This window comes from Bufo gargarizans, chromosome 6 (assembly GCF_014858855.1).
Source record: "Bufo gargarizans isolate SCDJY-AF-19 chromosome 6, ASM1485885v1, whole genome shotgun sequence".
In the NCBI taxonomy this organism is placed as follows: Eukaryota; Metazoa; Chordata; class Amphibia; order Anura; family Bufonidae; genus Bufo; species Bufo gargarizans.
The window spans coordinates 79,062,328-79,080,671 of record NC_058085.1 but is presented as its reverse complement, the minus strand read 5'-3'; the positions used below and the strand labels follow the sequence as shown (position 1 = coordinate 79,080,671).

General features: G+C 44.9%; 1 protein-coding gene across 1 annotated transcript; it reads left to right on the top strand.

The window, feature by feature from the left end:
- Positions 1-820: 820 nt before the first annotated feature.
- Positions 821-8,254, top strand: LOC122940872. Its single transcript, XM_044297742.1, has 5 exons — positions 821-992; positions 5,268-5,375; positions 6,439-6,566; positions 7,191-7,564; positions 7,750-8,254. The coding sequence occupies exons 2-5, from the start codon at positions 5,314-5,316 to the stop codon at positions 7,867-7,869; spliced, it is 684 nt and encodes a 227-aa protein (XP_044153677.1). The 5' UTR covers positions 821-992; positions 5,268-5,313; the 3' UTR covers positions 7,870-8,254.
- Positions 8,255-18,344: the final 10,090 nt, after the last annotated feature.

Genomic DNA, 18,344 nt, shown 5'->3' with positions numbered 1-18,344 from the left:
CCTAAAGTACAGCACTAACTCATCAGCATGACCGCTACGTTGCAGTGCCTTTGGTCTTGTAACCGACGCGTTACAGACGGGGTCACGTCGCCTCTGCAGCAAATCACTGGTGTCCCCAAACAGCACATTACTGTCGGGTCACGAGTCATTATTGGGGCCAGCGATCCACCCCAATATATATGTAGGTTTAGAAGCCAGGGACAAAAAAGGTTCCAAACTTGACCCTCGGTTCTGGAAAGTAGGAGTGGGGGTCATTTACTAACAGTTTTATGGCTCATTTTGGTGTAAAATTGTTGCATAACCCCTTTTTTGTGACTTTTTGAACGCCCGTGCATTCGACAAAAAGGAGTGTCGGGGGTCAGCCTAGGGTGTCCGGACCTGGCAAATTTACTAATGTTACGCTAGGGAAAAGGCATCAAAGTTGGCAGAAAACTAGATTTTCCGGATGGCCCACGAGCTACCAGAGTTGTAACTAATTTATGACAAGGCGTACGCCCAGAAAAAAAATAAGCGCAGCTTCTTATGTAAAAAAAAATGTCAAAAAATGAGGGAGCGCTAGAGCATGCACGAGGCACGCTCTCCTCTATGTCCACAGGTAATCATGTATGTCTGCCGCTACTAACATACAGGGAACAGCCATAGAGCCGTCACACATGACACATGCTGCAGCAGGACTGTGAGTAATGGCGCCTTCCCCTCAGACACGTCTGACTGAGGAGAACAGGGCTGAGCCCGCGCTCTGCGTCACGAAACCGAGGGTGTAGCGACGCTGACAGGCTGGGGGCCGGTCACGTGACCAGGCGCGCGGCTCTTCTGGCGGCCATCTTAGGATAACGAACTAGAAGCTTTCTGAACTAGGTAGGGAGAGAGCAGCTGCGGAGGACGTGTATACGCAAGTGATATACTTGGTCGGTTCTTCCAAGTATATTACTTTTGTATACACTTCCATCTCCGAACCGCTAGACAACTCTCAAGACCTCTTTATTTTTAAGGTAAGTTACGCTTTTATTTTACTTTCTTTCTTTCTAATTCTAAAATGGCGGCCGCGCCTGATCGTAAGGCAGACGGCGCTGTGGTCAGCTTACTGGTCGTGGAGTGTTACTTTCCTCTTGTTTGGGGGGCACACGAGCAGATGAAAGGGGGACTGGATTTTTTTTATGTCCGAAACTTGTTGGAGGGGGAAATAAATTTAAATCCCTAGGCGCCCCCTTGTGGACGTGTGAGGTATAGACGTGATCTGTGTGCTTTTTGGAATTGTATGCCAAGCCTTAGGGGCAATAATCCGCAAATAATGTGTGGTCACCGTCCGATATTTTACTACGACTCCCATCATGATCCATTTATTTCTATTGAGTTCTGAGAGCAGCCAAGCAAGTGTACATCTTGGGAGTTGTAGTTTTACCACAGCTGGAGTGCCGGAGGTTAGCGTCACAGCCATATGAAGTTGTGTGTGTGTGTGTTTTTTTTTTTTTTTTTTTTTTTTCTCTCTCTCTAATGTTACTATATAATATTTCATATAATGAAGTGGAAAGCTGAAAAAATTATAATTTCAATTTTTTTTTTGGGGGGGGGGGCATGTGTTTAATTGGTTTTGGTTTTATAGTGTGCCATTCCTTTATTATTTGCACTAGAAGTTTATAGATGAATTGCTATTAGCCTTCAGTAGGGGTACAGAGGGGGGTAACCAGTTGGGGGGGTGTCTCTGCATAGACTCCATCCAGTCAGTGCTGCCATGGTCAGACTGTGCAGATACACCCCCCCCCCCCCCCAACTCTTTAACCCTTAGGATACTGGAGGTTTTTCCTTTTTTGCACATTAATTTTTCTTCCCTATCTTCCTTGAACCATAAAGTTTGTATATTTCCGGTCACATAACTGTATGAGGGCTTATTATTTTTGCGGGACAAGTTGTATTTTCTAAAAGCACCATACAATGTAGCAGGAAGAGGTTAAAAAAAAAAATCCAAATGGGGTGGAATTGTGGGGGGGGGGGAGTTCCTCCACCGTTGTATGGGTTTTGTTCCCACGGTGTTCCGTTTGCAGTGAAACTGACTCATGCCCTTCATTCTCTGGGTCAGTACGATTACAACGATACCCCATATGTATAGGTTTTTTATGTTTTAAATAGTGTAAAAATAAATATATCTCTCTGTATTCTGACCCCCATAACTTTTATAGTGTTTCTCTATATATTACATCACACACACACACACACACACACTGAGCAGTGTCAGGGCTCTTTTATTTTATTTTAATTTTTTCTGCACAATCGAATTTTTTATTGATGCCAACTCTTTTTTTTTTTTTTACGATTTAACGCATACAAAATTTTGAACTATAATGGATCATTAACCCTTTCATGACCGGGCCCATAAAAGGCCTGAATGTCCAGGCAACTTTTTGTGATTTATGTGCACGTGGTTGTTTAGTGACTGTAGATTTTTTATTTGTTTGACTACCAAAATAATTTTTGTGATTTATTATATATTTTTTTTTCTTGACACTTAGGACTTTTTATTAGAATGTTTATTTTATTTTTAAATTTTTTTTAGGTTGAATTTGGAAGAAAACTGCTAATTATTAAAGTGTTTTTTATTAAATATTTAAAACTGACGCAAAAATTTAATTATTGCAATGGGTTCCCTAGTTTGTGACAATCGTTTTCATATATAACATGTATAGGTTTGAGAGAACGGGGCGATTATGGTGATGGTTTCTGTTAGAAACTGCATTGTAATTAATACAAATTTTGGGGGTATTTTTATTTATTTTTTTGCCACATATGTCCCCCAGGAGGTAATTTTTGTAAACTCTATATATATAGCGATGAAAATTCAGAGCAGCACTCCTGGTAGTAAATGTGTGGGTGCCAGCGGTGAACACACCTTACCAAGGTGTAAATTCTAGAATAAATAAAAGACACCGCAGCACGTCCGTTTGGTGAAAAAAGTGGGACCCTTTATTCACCTGTGCGACGTTTTGGTCCGCTCACTGGGACCATTCTCAAGCAATTGCTTGAGAATGGTCCCAGTGAGCGGACCGAAACGTCGCACAGGTGAATAAAGGGTCCCACTTTTTTCACCAAACGGACGTGCTGCGGTGTCTTTTATTTATTATATATACCGTATTTATCGGCGTATAACACGCACTTTTTCCCCCTGAAAATAGGGGGCAAATGATGTATGCGTGTTATACGCCGATTAGGGCTGAAACGTGTCCTCCGGAGGCCAGAGAGGCAGGACTGAGCCGGCCGGCACAGCGGAGGGAGGAGGAGGGAGTCCCTCCCTCCCCACTGTGAGCGGCTGCCGCTGAAGACCAACGAGGACAGAGGAGGAGGGGAGGGACTGTGGCCACTGCGCCACCAATGAATGTGCCGGCCATATCCCACAGTTCCGATCGGAGTCCCAGCAGTGTAATGCTGGGGCTCCGATCGCTTACCATGGCAGCCAGGAGTCACGCTACTGAAGCCCTGGCTGCCATGGTATGTTAGTGAGCAGAGAGCAGCGCATTATACTCACGTGCGCTGTGGCCGCCGGTCGCTCCTTCTTCTGTCTGTGCGGCGGATTGCTAATGCTTACAGCATTAGCAATGCGCCGCACAGACCTATGAGAAGGAGCGACCGCCGGCCACAGCGCACGTGAGTATAATGCGCTGCTCTCTGCTCACTACTAACATACCATGGCAGCCAGGGCTTCAGTAGCGTGACTCCTGGCTGCCATGGTAAGCGATCGGAGCCCCAGCATTACACTGCTGGGGCTCCGATAGGAACTGACACTGCCACCAATGATGGGGGGGGGGAGGAGGGGGACCCTGTGGCCACTGCCACCAATGATTAATACTGGGGAGGGAGGGGGGGGGGGGTTTGCGTTACCAGAGGGGGCAGATCAGAGGCTTTATTTGAAATTTAATTTTTTTTCCTGAAATTTCCCTCTAAAATGAAGGTGCGTGTTATACGCCGATAAATACGGTATATATATATATATATATATATATATATATATATATATATATATATATATATATATATATATATATATATATATATATATATATATATATATTTTTTTTTTTTTTTTTTTTTTTTGGGGAATGACACACAGGCAGAGCTGATCAGGGTCTCCTTAGACCCTGCAGCTCTGCTCCAGCCCGTGCTCCAGATACCCCCGGCGGTCACGTGACCGGCGGCACTAAAAGAGTAAGGGGCTCTGCTTCCTGCGCTCATTCAGCGCTGTCCTGCAGGCACAGGAGAAGGTAGAAACGGTAATAAACCGCTCCTGTCGTCTCCTCAGGGTCCCAGCTGTGTCTGTCAGCCGGGACCCGACCTGCTCCTGCTAGATTCCAGGAGCTTTAAAGAGGACCTTTTCACTACTGTACAAACTAAAAACTAACTAGATCAGTGGGCAGAGCGGCGCCCAGGGGTCCCCCTGCACTTACTAGTAAGTCTGGGCGCCGCTCCGTTCGCCCGGTATAGGCTCCGGTGTCTGCGCTCCCTCTGACAGATTTTTTTGTAGGAGGCGTGTCCCTTGCTGCACTGCTGGCCAATCGCAGCGCACAGCTCATAGTCGCTATAATTAGTCGAGCAGGCGCCATGTTTTCCTATCGCTCCAGCACCGTACATGTATGTTGCTGGAAGAGAAAGTGTTAATGGGGTTACCCAACATTTATCAACAAACCATGTGCAGTGTGCTTTCTGTTTAAGACGGGGTCCTGTTTTTGAGACGGATTCTGGTACTTTTGGGCCTGCTGCTATCAGACATTTATGGTGTATAGTATCTATGTGCCATAAATGTTCCATATGGGAATATCCCTTTAAATGTTTCCCGATGCAGGAGAATGATGGCTTAAAGGGGTGTTCCCATCACACACAATCGGGGCATATCACAAGGATATGCCCCCATTGTCTGATAGGTGCGGGTCCCTGCTCCCATTCATTTCTATGGGGCAGACGGAAATAGCCGAGCTAGTGCAGTCAAGGGGTAGCATCGGGCAAGAAATGTTTCGTTGCTCCACTCATACAGGCTAAATGTGTGAAGGAGGGCTTATGTCCAGCTCTGAACCTGGACAACCCCTTTAAGTAATCATTGGCAGAACTGTCTGGCAGCCTCTTCTCTCTTGTTCACCTATGCAGGCTGGTACACGTGAACTTTCTGTATGTGCCCCACTGGCGTCACTGCAGTCGTTGCCCACATGTTACAATAATAGTGATGTCGTACCAGTCCAGGTAGCAGATGACTAATTGACCTGCGTTTGTTTTATGCATTTTAACAGAGCCGGCTGAATATAGTGAATATTGCAGTATAAATTCCTTGAAATAATGCCATCCTCCTGCTACATAGACAACACTCCTTCCAAAAGTCCGCAGCACCCTTCAGAGCGGTGAGTGCTACCTGACTTCCTCCTTCTTGGGTTGTTTGCTGCTGTCCGGGTGGTTTCCAGTCACTGGAATGCTATACACCACTGGCCAGCTTTGTGTATTAGAACTTAAAGGGGGTTATCCAACCACTATAATGCCCGGTCACCTCATACAGGTTATACTTACTCCTGATGCCCATACGGCCATTGCGTATCCCCGTTGTGTGGATTGAAACACGGGGGGGGGGGGGGCGCGCGGGTGGGCATCAGGAGCGACGAGGGAGCAGGGTAAGTATAACCTGTATGAGGTGCCGGGAGGCATTATAGGGGTTGAATAACCCCTTTATCATATAAATGCTGAGAAGGAGAATCCATAGGGCTCATTGTAGTTAATTGGTGAATCCAGCGGGCCTCTGCCTGTAGTTGCCATATGTCCAGATCTCCTCCCCTTGGCATTATTTAAGCATGGTTTGATGCACACATTTATTGTGCCTTGCTAAGGGGGTGGGTTGTTGGGGCATAGAAATCTTAAACTATCCAATTAAAAGCTAAGTTTTAATACACAAATGGTCTCAAACAGGGTTATTATAGCTTTTGACTTTGTATACTTGCACATGCATACCTCCAACAAATGTTTAACGGATGCCACCGTATAGGCAAGCAGGTGCGCTTGATACCCATAGGCTCCCGTAAAAAAAAAAATGATACTGTGCCGTATGCCTTTTTTTTATTTTTCACACAATGCCTCTATACGGAATAGGGTGGCAGACGGTGCTATAATATAGGTGAACAAGAAGGTATCCCAACTTGAGTGATTGCAGGCCCATGGAAACATGAGGTAGCTTTCCTGGAGTGTACGGCAAATGGACGCCAGAGTCTGTGATTGCACCTTTACTGTGTAATGTCTGCATTCCCCGATTGTAATTCACCAAAGCAAGTTCCGTACAGACACTAGAACATCAGGCGTTGCTGGGAAATGTGAGCTCCGAATACTACAGAACTCTGAAAGGACAAAATGCATTTGTAGTTTGTGTGCCGTCCTCTGCGTGTAGATGGATAATAGATTTACAATTCTTCTTTTATGTAGTAAAAATGGATTCAACAAGCAGCCCGACAAACCTAAAAAAGAAGTGCCCTGTGATTGTGAAGTTTCTGTGGAGAAGCTGTGTTCTCAGGAAAGCCTGACCGCGCTAATTGAGGTTCTGGACAAGGATGGTGAGTAATGTGCATTTGATGAGTGCTTTAGTGTTAGGTCCCATACACAGTAGTGTATTGTTAGCTTAACCCATGAAGAACGGGGGTTTGGCCAGTAGTCTACTGTGCATGACAGATGCTGTTAGGTGAGAGAAAAATCTGATAAAATAAATATTTTCACCCAATTCTTTTGTTCTTCTGGGAGATAAGCCGTCACCAGAGATGTCTGACATTTACGAGCGCCGAGCAGCAGCAGATTGTCGAGAAGGAAGCGCTCCCTCCCGATAGTCGGCTGCTTGATCAGTCCAGTCGCTATTGCAGTCACTCGTCCTCATAGAGCTGCATTGTTTCTTGGCAGCTAATTTAGGTGTCTGCATGATCGACAGGATCCCCAGATGAACGAGCGTTTCACTCGTTCATTGGGTGATCGACGGCACATTTACACTGGCAGATTGTCTGGAATGAGCGCTCACAGGAATCTGTCAGAGAATCTGCACGTGTTAATCCACCTTTTCTGCCCATACAATTATGTACGCATTCGGCCGAGCTGAATATGTATGGGGGAGTCAAGAGAGTTAGTTGTTGGGCTAATGTTTTGCGTACGCCCAGCTTAATTCTGTGTTTTTATTTTTCCTTCCATAATAGTAAAAAAACTTGAAGTAGTCTCAAAATTTGTCCAAATCCATAAGGAGGAGTTGATAAAATGGAAGAACAGTGCCTATTATCTGCTGTTGGGTGATCTTGACGACACCATCTACATGGGCGAGGAGTACATGCAGGAAGCCTGGGAAGAGGTATATCTTCCAAAAATCACAAGAATGCAGGTGTTTGGAACACTAGAGCACTCTAAGGTCATGGTTTCCTGTATGCAGTGGATCATACTGGTGGGAGAAGATGGATGTGTCTATGCTTATATGGAGGAAAAGCTGCAGTTAATTGCAAAAAGTCTGAGAGAGTTTGTAGAAAATGGCAAGAAAAAAACGTATTTAACATACAATTATCCTGAATTCAGTGAAGAGGTAGGACGTCATTCTCACTTCTCGTTCTTTGCTTAATTTATATTTCCTTATCTGCCAAAAATTCTGTGTAAATTGAAGCAAATGGCATGTAAAATGGCGCTTTTGTACAGTTGCCTCGATTCTGCGTCTCCCGCTGCTTTGGTGTCACCTGAAGAGTTCTGTTAACTGTTTGTTCTCATTTGCAGGAAGATGAATCTCTGGAAGAAGATGAAGAAATACTGAAAATCAGGCAAGAAACAAAGGACTTTGTGGACAAAAGTGCAGATGAGCTTGAAGATTTCCTGAAATTTGTATCCAAATCATAAAGTGGAATCGCACCAAAAGAAAAAGAACCCTTGTTCTACAGTAAGGTGGTGTCCAGTTCATTGATGGAAATGTGTGTATTTTGTTACCACATTTTAACTTCAAGAACTAAACTGCACATTACTATAAAACATGAAAGGGGCGTGCGCGTCCCGACTCCTAACAGAGCCTGCAGATTATTTGCTACTCGCTGTCATCGCCTGACAGTTCATGTATGCCGTACTGCAAAGGGAAGCAGTATAGAGATCACGTACGGTACACACCATCAGGAGATGCTAAGAATATTAAGGGGTATCCATCAGCAGATTTGTACCTAATGGCTGACCTGTTACACGTGCACTTGGCAGCTGAAGGCATCTGTGTTGGTCCCATGTTCATATGTGCCTGCATTGCTGAGAAAAATGATGTTTTAATATATGCAAATGAGCCTCTAGGAGCAACGGGGGCATTACTATTACACCTAGAGGCTCCGCACCTGCCATGCCCTCTGCACTTTGTTTGACAGGACCAGGCAGTGATGCAGACACATGAGATGCCTTCAGCTGCCAAGCTCACATGTAACAGGTCAGCCAGTGGCATAGGTACAAATCTGCTGCCAGATGCCCTTTAAGAGCACACAATTTGCACGACTGGGAACTTTGTTCCTTGTAAATTTAAGGGCTGCTTCACAGGAGTGTGTGGAAAACGCTGCTCGTCTTGCAGCAGCACACAGCAATATACTGTTTATAATGTTATGTGCCTCTGCTTGACGTTTGTTACAGAATCATACTGTACATAGCAGGCACGTAGCATTATAAATCAGTGTAATGCCGTAAGCAGTGTCCAGAACAGAAGATCACACTCACACACGGAGAATGATTTCCACTCTGTACACACTCCTGTGAAGCAGTCCTAAGGCTAGGGTTACTTGTTCTGCTGCGTAAGCTGAGTGGCATTACTGCGTCACTCCTAATGATGGCTAACGTGGTAGTACGTCAGCCACAACAGAAAAAAAAACTGCTGTATTTCTGTGAAACCACATTCACTATCATTAGGTGTGACTAGCAGCACGTAATTTGCAGTCTTACTGCCGCACGACCACTAGGTGCCATGTGGCCCTAGCCTAGTACAGTGCTAACGCTAGTTCCTTCAAGGGAGACCACAATATGGGCCAGATAGGGACTGACTGGCGATACTGTACTATTTTGTGATGCTTTAAAGGTCAGAATGCTTTTACAGTAGTTGTAAGCATTCAATGGCTAAATGCATCTAAATCCATAATTTGCTCCTTTTAAAGAGGACCTTTCATCAGTCCAAACATTGTAAGATAACTGAGGCTGTGTAGAGTGGCACCCCGGGATCTCGCTGCACTTTCTATTATTCCAGGGCGCCGCTCCGTTCTCCCGCTTATGTCCCCTGGTATTTTTGCTGAATTGTTTATACTGGGAAGAGTCTGCCCTGTTATTCCCTGGGCGTCTCCTTTTCCTTGGCTGTAGCATTGTCCAATCGCAGAGCTCAGCTGTGAGCTCTGAGCTACGATTGGACAGCGCTACAGCCTGGGAGAAACAGGGCAGACTCCTCCCAGTATAACCAAGTCAGCGAAAATACCGGGGGACATAGCGGGAGAACGGTAAGTGCAGTGAGATCCCGGGTGCCTCTCTACACAGCCTGATAGTTATCTGACAATGTTTGGACCGATGAAAGGTCCTCTTTAAGTGCTGTCATCTCCTGATGGTGTATATCTATCCTGCTACAGAATAGGAGAACCACTGTGACAGGATATATATACACCATCAGGCAATGACAGCGCTTCACAGAGCATATCCTTCACTGCTGTCTGGTTGCAAACCTTTGACCATGTACGTGTCACATAGGGGTGTTACTTATTCTAAAGAGAATACTTTAGAACAGGCGCAGTGCTAATAAACTGGATGAAAGGCCCCTATACACACATCTGCAAAAAATGGCACGTCTTGCCGAAAGTCTGTGTTTGGTGAGCCCTCAACTTTCCCCTGACATATTGTCAGGAAGAGAAGGATCAGCATTCGAGTCCGATCCTTCTGTTCTCCCAGGAGATAAGCCGCCGCCAGCGGTGTCTGGTAACGGCTTCCTCTTCTCAATACACAATGTATGTGAATGAGGGGGGTGGGAGAGGTAGCTGTCCTTCGGGCGTCAGCTATTCAAGGTGTGTGATCACCTTTGGGGACAATTTTCTTTTTATTGTATTGTAAGTTAAAAGAGCTTTTAGTTTCACTACAGCTACAGATTGTTCCTTCTCTGTAAATTCTGTCAGAAAGCTGCTCTAATGGCTTAATCTGTAGCCCTTATCTCTAGATCCCTGACAGCTCATAAACCCTCAGGCTAAATTCTTATCAAATTCATAAGAACTTAGCTTAAATTAGTGTTTGCCATCAGTAGCCTTAACAGCTCAATGTCAAACTCTTGACAGATTCGCTGAGGAGGAGAATGAACAGTCTGCAGATGTGCTGCAACTAAAGGTTGTTAATAAAAAAAAATTAGAATGCAATAAAAAAAAAAATTAAAAAAATGCCCCGAATGTCAAAGAGGTTGTCTCTTCTTAAATATTGGTGGCGAATCACTAGGATATGGGCGGCGTGCTCTCCATTTGCTTCTATGGGAGTTCCGAAAATAGACAAGCGCTGGCTCTGCTACTTCTCGCATTCCCATAGTAGTTAGTGGAGAGGTGGTCGCACATGCGTATGCCCTCTATTCATTTCTGTGGGACTTCCAAAAGTAACCAAGCACACTCGCTTGGCTATTTTTGGAACTCCCATAGAAGTGAATGGAGAGCATGCCGCACATGAGCAGTGTGCTCGTTTGTCACTTGGGGGGGGGGGGGGGGGCCCTGTTCTAGAGAGAGGTGGGACCCATCCATCTGACATTGGTGTCATATCCTAGCAAATATGCCAGCAGTATCTCAGATGAGACAACCATTTAACGGCATTGTGCCAAGTTATTACGCTATCATGTGGATAGGAGATAACTGGGTACAGCGTCTTAAAGAATGTGATTTACAAAGACAACCAAAAGCACTTTAAAGGGAGCATTGCACTGGCCAAGCTCTGTGGATTATTGACCTTACTGAGCACCGAGTCACCATGTCCTATCTACCTCATACTCGGTGCAGAGCTAAAGACAGATGCATCACCATCCCGGAGGGCATGGGAAGTCAATAAGCTGGAGTTGGTCAGTGGAAATCTCTCACGGGTATGATTCCACTTTTAGTGGAATTAACACTTTCATGATCCATACAAAACGAGGAGAGCTGCCGATGTATGACGTTTGTATACAGAGCCTGATGGTCTGGAGAGCAGTATTTTCTAGGGTGACACTCTTATAGTGCACTCGGTGTGGGCAGCTGTAGCCTCCTTGTCTCTATGGCCAGCGAAAGTGTAAATTCCTCTAAAACTGGAGCTCCCCAGTTTGCGTGTGTGTTTTTTTTTTTTCCAGTGTCCATATGTATTTTCAATTGCAATAGGGTTCTGTACTATAACATCCCGGAGGTGTAGCTGTTTTGTGGGAGACGAGCAGGATTATTCTTCTGTTTGCCATCTGATCCTGAGATGTCACAATTGGGAAACCGAAGCGCCTTTGTTGCAATGTGTCGGCTTTGATTATGATAGACATAGAAGGTGTGGTGGATGATTTTTTTTCATTTGCTTCCACGGTCACACTATTGATCGTGTATCTTATCTAGAAGTTTATTACTATATTTTTAGTCTCAGTAAACCTGTACAGGACTAATGTGAGAGGAGTTTCTCTCATCTGGACTGGTGGCACCTTTATAATGGAACATGTGCCGTAATCTTTCCTCTTGAGGTGATTGCATTGAAAGATGTTTGTTACTTATCCTACAGCGATTGTGTTTACAACTTGTTTTCTGAACTATAATTTTTTTCTGCTGTACATCTGTATATTTTTATATAAAATGTATAAAGTTGCCTAATAAAATACATCAGATTTTATTTTTTTTCTTCTCCATTCCTATATGTAATCTATATACTTTCTCCACAATGGCAGTGTATAGTACTACAATATATGAAGCACTGGTAAGCATCTGCTTTGTGCGCTTTCACACATACCAAAGACAAGCAACCTTTTTTTGTCTGGAACCAGTTTAGCCTCCACCTCCAGGGGTGATGTGTCCAGGATCTTAGCCGTTTACTTTAAACCTTATTTTTAACTTGTGTCTGTTTTGAATTGAAGCAATGGAGCCATATAGAAACCCCAGAAAAATGGAGAATGTGGTCGTTTTGTAGATCTGGAGAACCAGGCCATAGAAAAGTGCCAATCAAATCTGCGCTTTGAAAATGCATACCCACTAGGCAACCAAGACCTTAGTATTGGTATGTCGGTGGGTCAGTAAAAACTGTTTGACCGAAGACTGGTTTCCGTGAAGTGAAAAAAAAAATACCTAGGAAAATGACAGTGATAACGGTACGAAATTCTCTTAAAGGGATTCTGTCACCTCGTTTTCAGTTATAGAGCTGCGGACATGCACGGCTAGATCGCCGCTAGCATGTCCGCAATATACCGGTTCTATAGGGTTGTGTGCTTTTATTTCGTTTAAAAAATGATTTTATAGATATGTAAATGAGTCTTGTAAGGTGCCCAAGGGGCTGTATGAACCTTCCTGGTGCCCAGCCACGCCCCCCTGTGAAGGAGCCCAGCACCGCCTGCGTCCTCCGAATCTCCTCCTTTTGTCACAGATTGCCGTAATCTCGCGATGCGCAGTTCCTTCCCTGAGGCTGATGCTAGCACAGGGAAGGAACACTATACAGGCTTTGCGCATGCGAGAGATCGCGCATTGCGAGACTATGGCAATCTAACTGTGATGAAAGGAGGAGATTCGGAGGACATAGGTGGTGCTGGGCTCCTTCACAGGGGGCTCGTACAGCCCCTTGGGCACCTTTTACAAGACTCATTTACATATCTCTAAAATCATTTTTTTAAACAAAATAAAAGCAGACAGCCCTATAGGACCGGTATATTGCAGACATGCTAGCGGCGATCTAGCCGTGCATGTCCGCATCTCTATAACCGAAAACGAGGTGACAGAATCCCTTTAAGCTTGGAATGTTTGTTAGAGGAAAATAAGTCTGAAATAGATGACCCAGTTTGGGGACACTTCCCCTTGATCAGATCTCAAGACATTTGTATAAGGTACAACTTGGAACCGAACCAGAGTTCGGGAAATGTTTATTTTTTATTTTTTTTACAGTATAAATCAATTTCTAAAGTTATGCGAAGTAATAACTTCAGCTCATCTGAGCCAATACATTCTAATACTGTACGGAGCTCCATACCGAATTAGAACAAAGTTTTATGCGAATCGACTTCGGATGTTTCATCTGAAGTCAGTTCGCTCATCCCTAGTCGTAAGTATATGAGAGAGGCTTGTGCCTGTTCAGAAACGCATTGTAAGGCCCATTCACATGGCTGTAGTGCCGCCATGTCTGTGTTGTGGACTGCGAAACACTGGCACTGGTTGTGCGAAGTCCGCATTGCTCCCATAAAATACGGTGAAAGATGGTACATGGCCTATCTGTTGCAGAGTAGAGTCATCTACCTACAAGCCCTTCTTTGAGCTTCTGCTTGTGAAATTTCTATTAAGTATTCCATGATCAGCTCTGGTTCGTATTAATGTGAAGTGGAAGGAACCACAGCAACTCGCAGCTAGGTGCTTATTTCTGTGCTCCTGTGGCAATGGGACTGAATGAAACCCCTGAATTCAGTCATCTGAGGTGTGTCCCGATGCTTTTGTCCATATAGTATATTTCACTGACGTATCAAGTTTGTTTAAAGGGGTTGCATTGGATCCTAAAAAATGTATTTTGATTGTGTAAACTCTAATCTTCTACAGAGCATACTGGTGTATCGAGTGTGATGAGCCAAACCAGCGCCGCATCCCTCTCATTTCAATACCATTAGGGCCTGTTTGAATCTCAGGACATAGGAGTAGTGAGAGATCAAGCATTCAGTACATAACATAACCAGTGGGAGCGTTCTGTATCATTTGTCGCTAAGTATTTAGTATCACATGGCATAAATTGGCCAATAGGGAGAAAAGCTCTGTGAACTTTTAACAAGGTGCATTACAATAATGGCTGGTAAAGGTGTTGCTATTGATCAGAATATGGAGAAAGCGCATTGATTTCAGGGAGCAAAGAAACCAGAAGCATCTGTTTTGCCATCTTACAGCTAAAGGTTCCTCCAAAGTTAGAGCTTAAAAAAAACTAACTCGGGTGGACGGCCGAGGACCAAGAATAAATCTGGTGAAAACAAGTTTTCTGCGCTATGAACCCCAATCCTTGTTATAACTATAACCACATGGCTTGTGAATACTGTAAGACAGTCCACCATAGGAAAAGACACCATGGCTAAAGGTGGCCACCAACATTAGTCTTGTTAGCCAAGAACGGAGGGTTCCGACTCTCCCTCAACAGATGGCAGGAGACAAGGGTTGGGTAAAATTAATATTCTCTCCCTGTCCTTGTTCTCCGGTGAGAGATACCACAGACAGCAACTTTCCCTGCTCTCCCCATAGAACACACACGTGTATGGGGGTGTCACGAGAGCAGTCCGCTGAACAAACACTATACTCTAACAATGGGTGACACTGTCCAGCTTGATGAAACTGGTTCCCATCACTGCTTGTTCTATGTCATATTATTATTATTTATTATTAAAGCGCTATTCATTCCATAGCGCTATATGAGAAGGGGTGCACATACATAATACAGACCATTGCACTAAGCATGAACAAGACGAGTTACAGACTGGTACAGAAGGAGAGAGGGCCCACAATCTACATGGTATGGGAGAAGGACACAGTAGGTGCGGGTGAAGTTGGTCATGGTGGTATAGAGGCAGCAGATAATACCATGTAATTAAGTGACAACCCAAAGATCCTTGATATCTGATTGGTGCTATACAATCACATGATTCAAACTGATCCTAATAAGATTACAATAAGAGGTGATTTGGAGCCATGGACTGGCTGACCAGACTCCATACACTATTGATTGGCCACTGCTAACAATCTTCTTTTATTGGCAGAATTGAAGTCGCTGATTTGAAAAATCTCTATTTTACTTCTGGGAAAGCTTGGGTCCTGCCATTCATGTGGATATTACTTGGACACACCCTCTCCATCTACAGCAGTGGGTTCCGAATGAGGAGAGGTGAGTAAACCCTATCAAACACAGTGCAGGCCATTAATATGAGATCATTCGAAGACCAACTCACGGGACCACCGCTGATCAACTAATGAAAAGGACGCAGAGCTCCAAGACCGCTTAGTCCTCTTCCTAGGCCGTGTGATGTCAAGTTCATCAGTCTCATGGCCTAGGTGCAACTCGGTCCTATTTAGGTGAATGGGCACAGCTATAATACCAAGCACAGCCGCTATCAAATTGATGCCATAAACTTGGTAAGCAGCGAGGAGGCCACAGTCTCCTCAAACAGCTGATTGGCAGGGGTCTGAGGGTAGGTCATCAATATGATAATCCCAGAGAGTCTTTAAAAGCTAAACTCATGACTCTGCTGGTTGGCATTGAGAGATGAAATCCTAACAGCCTGAATTTCTATAATGAAGTGGACTGCTGCGAGGCCCGGTCTTTTGTGTGTGATGGAAAGATTGCTTTTCCCAAAATGATAAGAGCAAGAGGTGTGCAGATACCGAGCAAGCAGTAACTTGCAGAATTGGCCTTATGAATACAGTGGGAGACTGCTAGTTCTTACATGTTGAAAGATAGGCTGTGATATTTGAGGTCAATAAAGATTTTTGAAGACTTTCACGTGTCCCTGTCTGATGCTTTTTATAACCCTCTGCAACAGAGATAAGCGAATCGATTCGAGCTCTTCACCTGCAAGGGGTGTCCCAGCAGGAGAAGAAGCTCCCGTCTGCCACTTGATTGACAAGTCTGGGGCAAAATGACAATCTTGCTGTGAGTAGCAACAGTTCATGCGCTGCTACCCACAAGTGTAGAAGCACATGCACAGTCGCTGATCTGAAAGCAGAGCATCTGCGCTTGTGCCGCTACTTGGAGCAGGGGCAAGATGTCCAGCTCTGTCAATAGAGACAGCCCTTCTTGTGGAAGAGACATTAATTTACTCATCTATACAACAGCCAGTATTAGGCTACTTTCACACCGGCATGGGTCAGCAAAAACGCTTCTTACACAAACTTACAACTGTCGGCATCCATTATGAACGGATCCGGTTGTATTATCTTTAAAATAGCCAAGACGGATCCGTCTCTAAAACCATTGAAAGTCAATGGGCGCTGGATCCGTTTTCTATTGTGTCAGAGAAAACGGATCCGTCACTATTGACTTACATTGTGAGTCATTACGGATCCGTCTTGCTCCGCACCACATCGCGGACAGAAAAACGCTGCTTGCTGCGGAATGCATTCTGGTGCACTCCCTTTCATTCAGTTCAGTTTTGTCCCCATTGTTAATGAATGGGGACAAAATTGAAGCGTTCCCCCCTGCCATTGAGATCCTATGACCGACCTCAATAGCGGAAAGGGAAAGCGCAGATGTGAAAGTAGCCTTATGTATTTTTATTGATTCTATAGCGCTGACATGGTCTGCAGCGTTATACAGACATTATCATCACTCATTGTCCCCAGTGGAGCGCACAATCTAAACTCCCTATCAGTATATCTTGGAGTGTGGGAGGAGACCAGAGGAAGCCCTCAAACACGGAGAGAACATACAAATGCCTTGCAGATGTTTTCCTTGGTTGGATTTGGAGCCAGGACTTCGGCGTCTGCAAAACAACATTGTTAACCACTGAGTCACCATGCTGTGGAAGCAATGCTAGATCTTACTGCCAGCACAAGTAAGGGTGGTCAGACCTGGGAAGATAGTCCTGCTGATCAGAGTTCTAACTCTGCGATAAATGTTCACCACGGGGAACACATTGTGTCTCAAGGGGATACCCACACTCATGCTGTGCTTCTAAAGGGGTTTTCTGGGTTCAGAGCTGAACCTGGACATACCCCCATTTTCACCCCGGCAGCCACCCTGACAGGAACATTGGAGCAGTTCATGCTCCGATGCTCTCCTTTGCCCTGTGCTAAATAGCGCAGGGCAAAGGCATTTTTTGGAGATCCGGTGACGTACCGGGATCTCCATGGGGCGGCCAGGAAGCCTGGTGACGTCATTGGCACTGATGAGCGGGATTTAGCCAGTAAAACAGCGTTGACGGTACCGAACACACTGCCGGGCGGAAGCGTGTTATGATAAACAAAAGAGCCCGTGCCTGGGCTAGCCTCAGGGGGGCTGCCTGGGTGAAAATAAGGGTATGTCCGGGTTCATTTTGCTTATATAATTAAACTGATTCTTCCATTTTACAAAAGAAATAGACACCCAAAGTCCTGGGAGCCTACGCACTTTAGATTCCCTATTTGCTGACTTGTCGGCGCTGTTCTGGTGTACAGATTCCACAGCAATGTATGGGCAGAAGCTTGGCTAAATGCTGGCATGGCACATGGGTACCCTGTACAGATGTTGGGATTAAAGGACTTTTCTACTGATGATCAGTATCTGATCGGTGGTGGTCCGACACCAGGGATCCCCGCCGATCAGCAGTTTGAGAAGGAACCGCGGCCTTCTCTCAGCTTAGTCTAGGCCAGTGACAACACGTTCATCGGTCATGTGACCTAGGCGCAGCTCAGCCCCATTGAAGTGAATGGGGCTGAGCTGCGATGCCAACCACAGCCGCTATATAATGTACATCGCTATGCATGGTAAGCTGAGAGAAGACCCCCACTTATCAGGTACTGATGACCTATCCTGAGCCTGCTCTGCTCCTCTAATTCTCACATCTATACAGGGTAGCCATGTGCTGTGCCAGCATTTAGCCGAGGGGTTGCAAGCAGGAGCAACGATGTGTGCTCCTGCCCATACAGTGCAGTGCAATTCATACTCCAGTAGTGCGCTAACAAGTCGGGAATCTAAAGCGCATAGGCTCCCAGGACTTTGGGTGTCTATTTCTTTTTTTTTAGCTAAACGGCAAAATCAGTAACTAGACGGACAAGACAATAGGAGTGATGGCCACACTCGCTAGAGCTTATAATCAAAACCTTTACTTGAATAAGGTTCAGAACTTTAAGACGAGAACGAGGGGCGCAATCTGAAAAGAGGTGCAAGAAAGATCAGAAGCAATTTCAGAAAATATTTTACTCGAAAGAGTGGTAGACACTCGGAACAAACTTCCAGTTGATGTACAGTAGGTAGGACATCTACCTGTCTGGGATAAACAGGCACCCTCCCTGTCTTAATGGAGAGAGAACCTGAAATGAATCAAAACCTGTGACGGCGGTAAAGCCCAAGCCTTCATCAGAATCATCACCAACAACTAGTGCTATCAGAACACTGTAGAAATCTCCCCCTACTGGCTGCTTTATGTAAGAACATACTAACGCTAGGTTTCATTTTCATAGAAAGGAAACTATCTCTTGCCG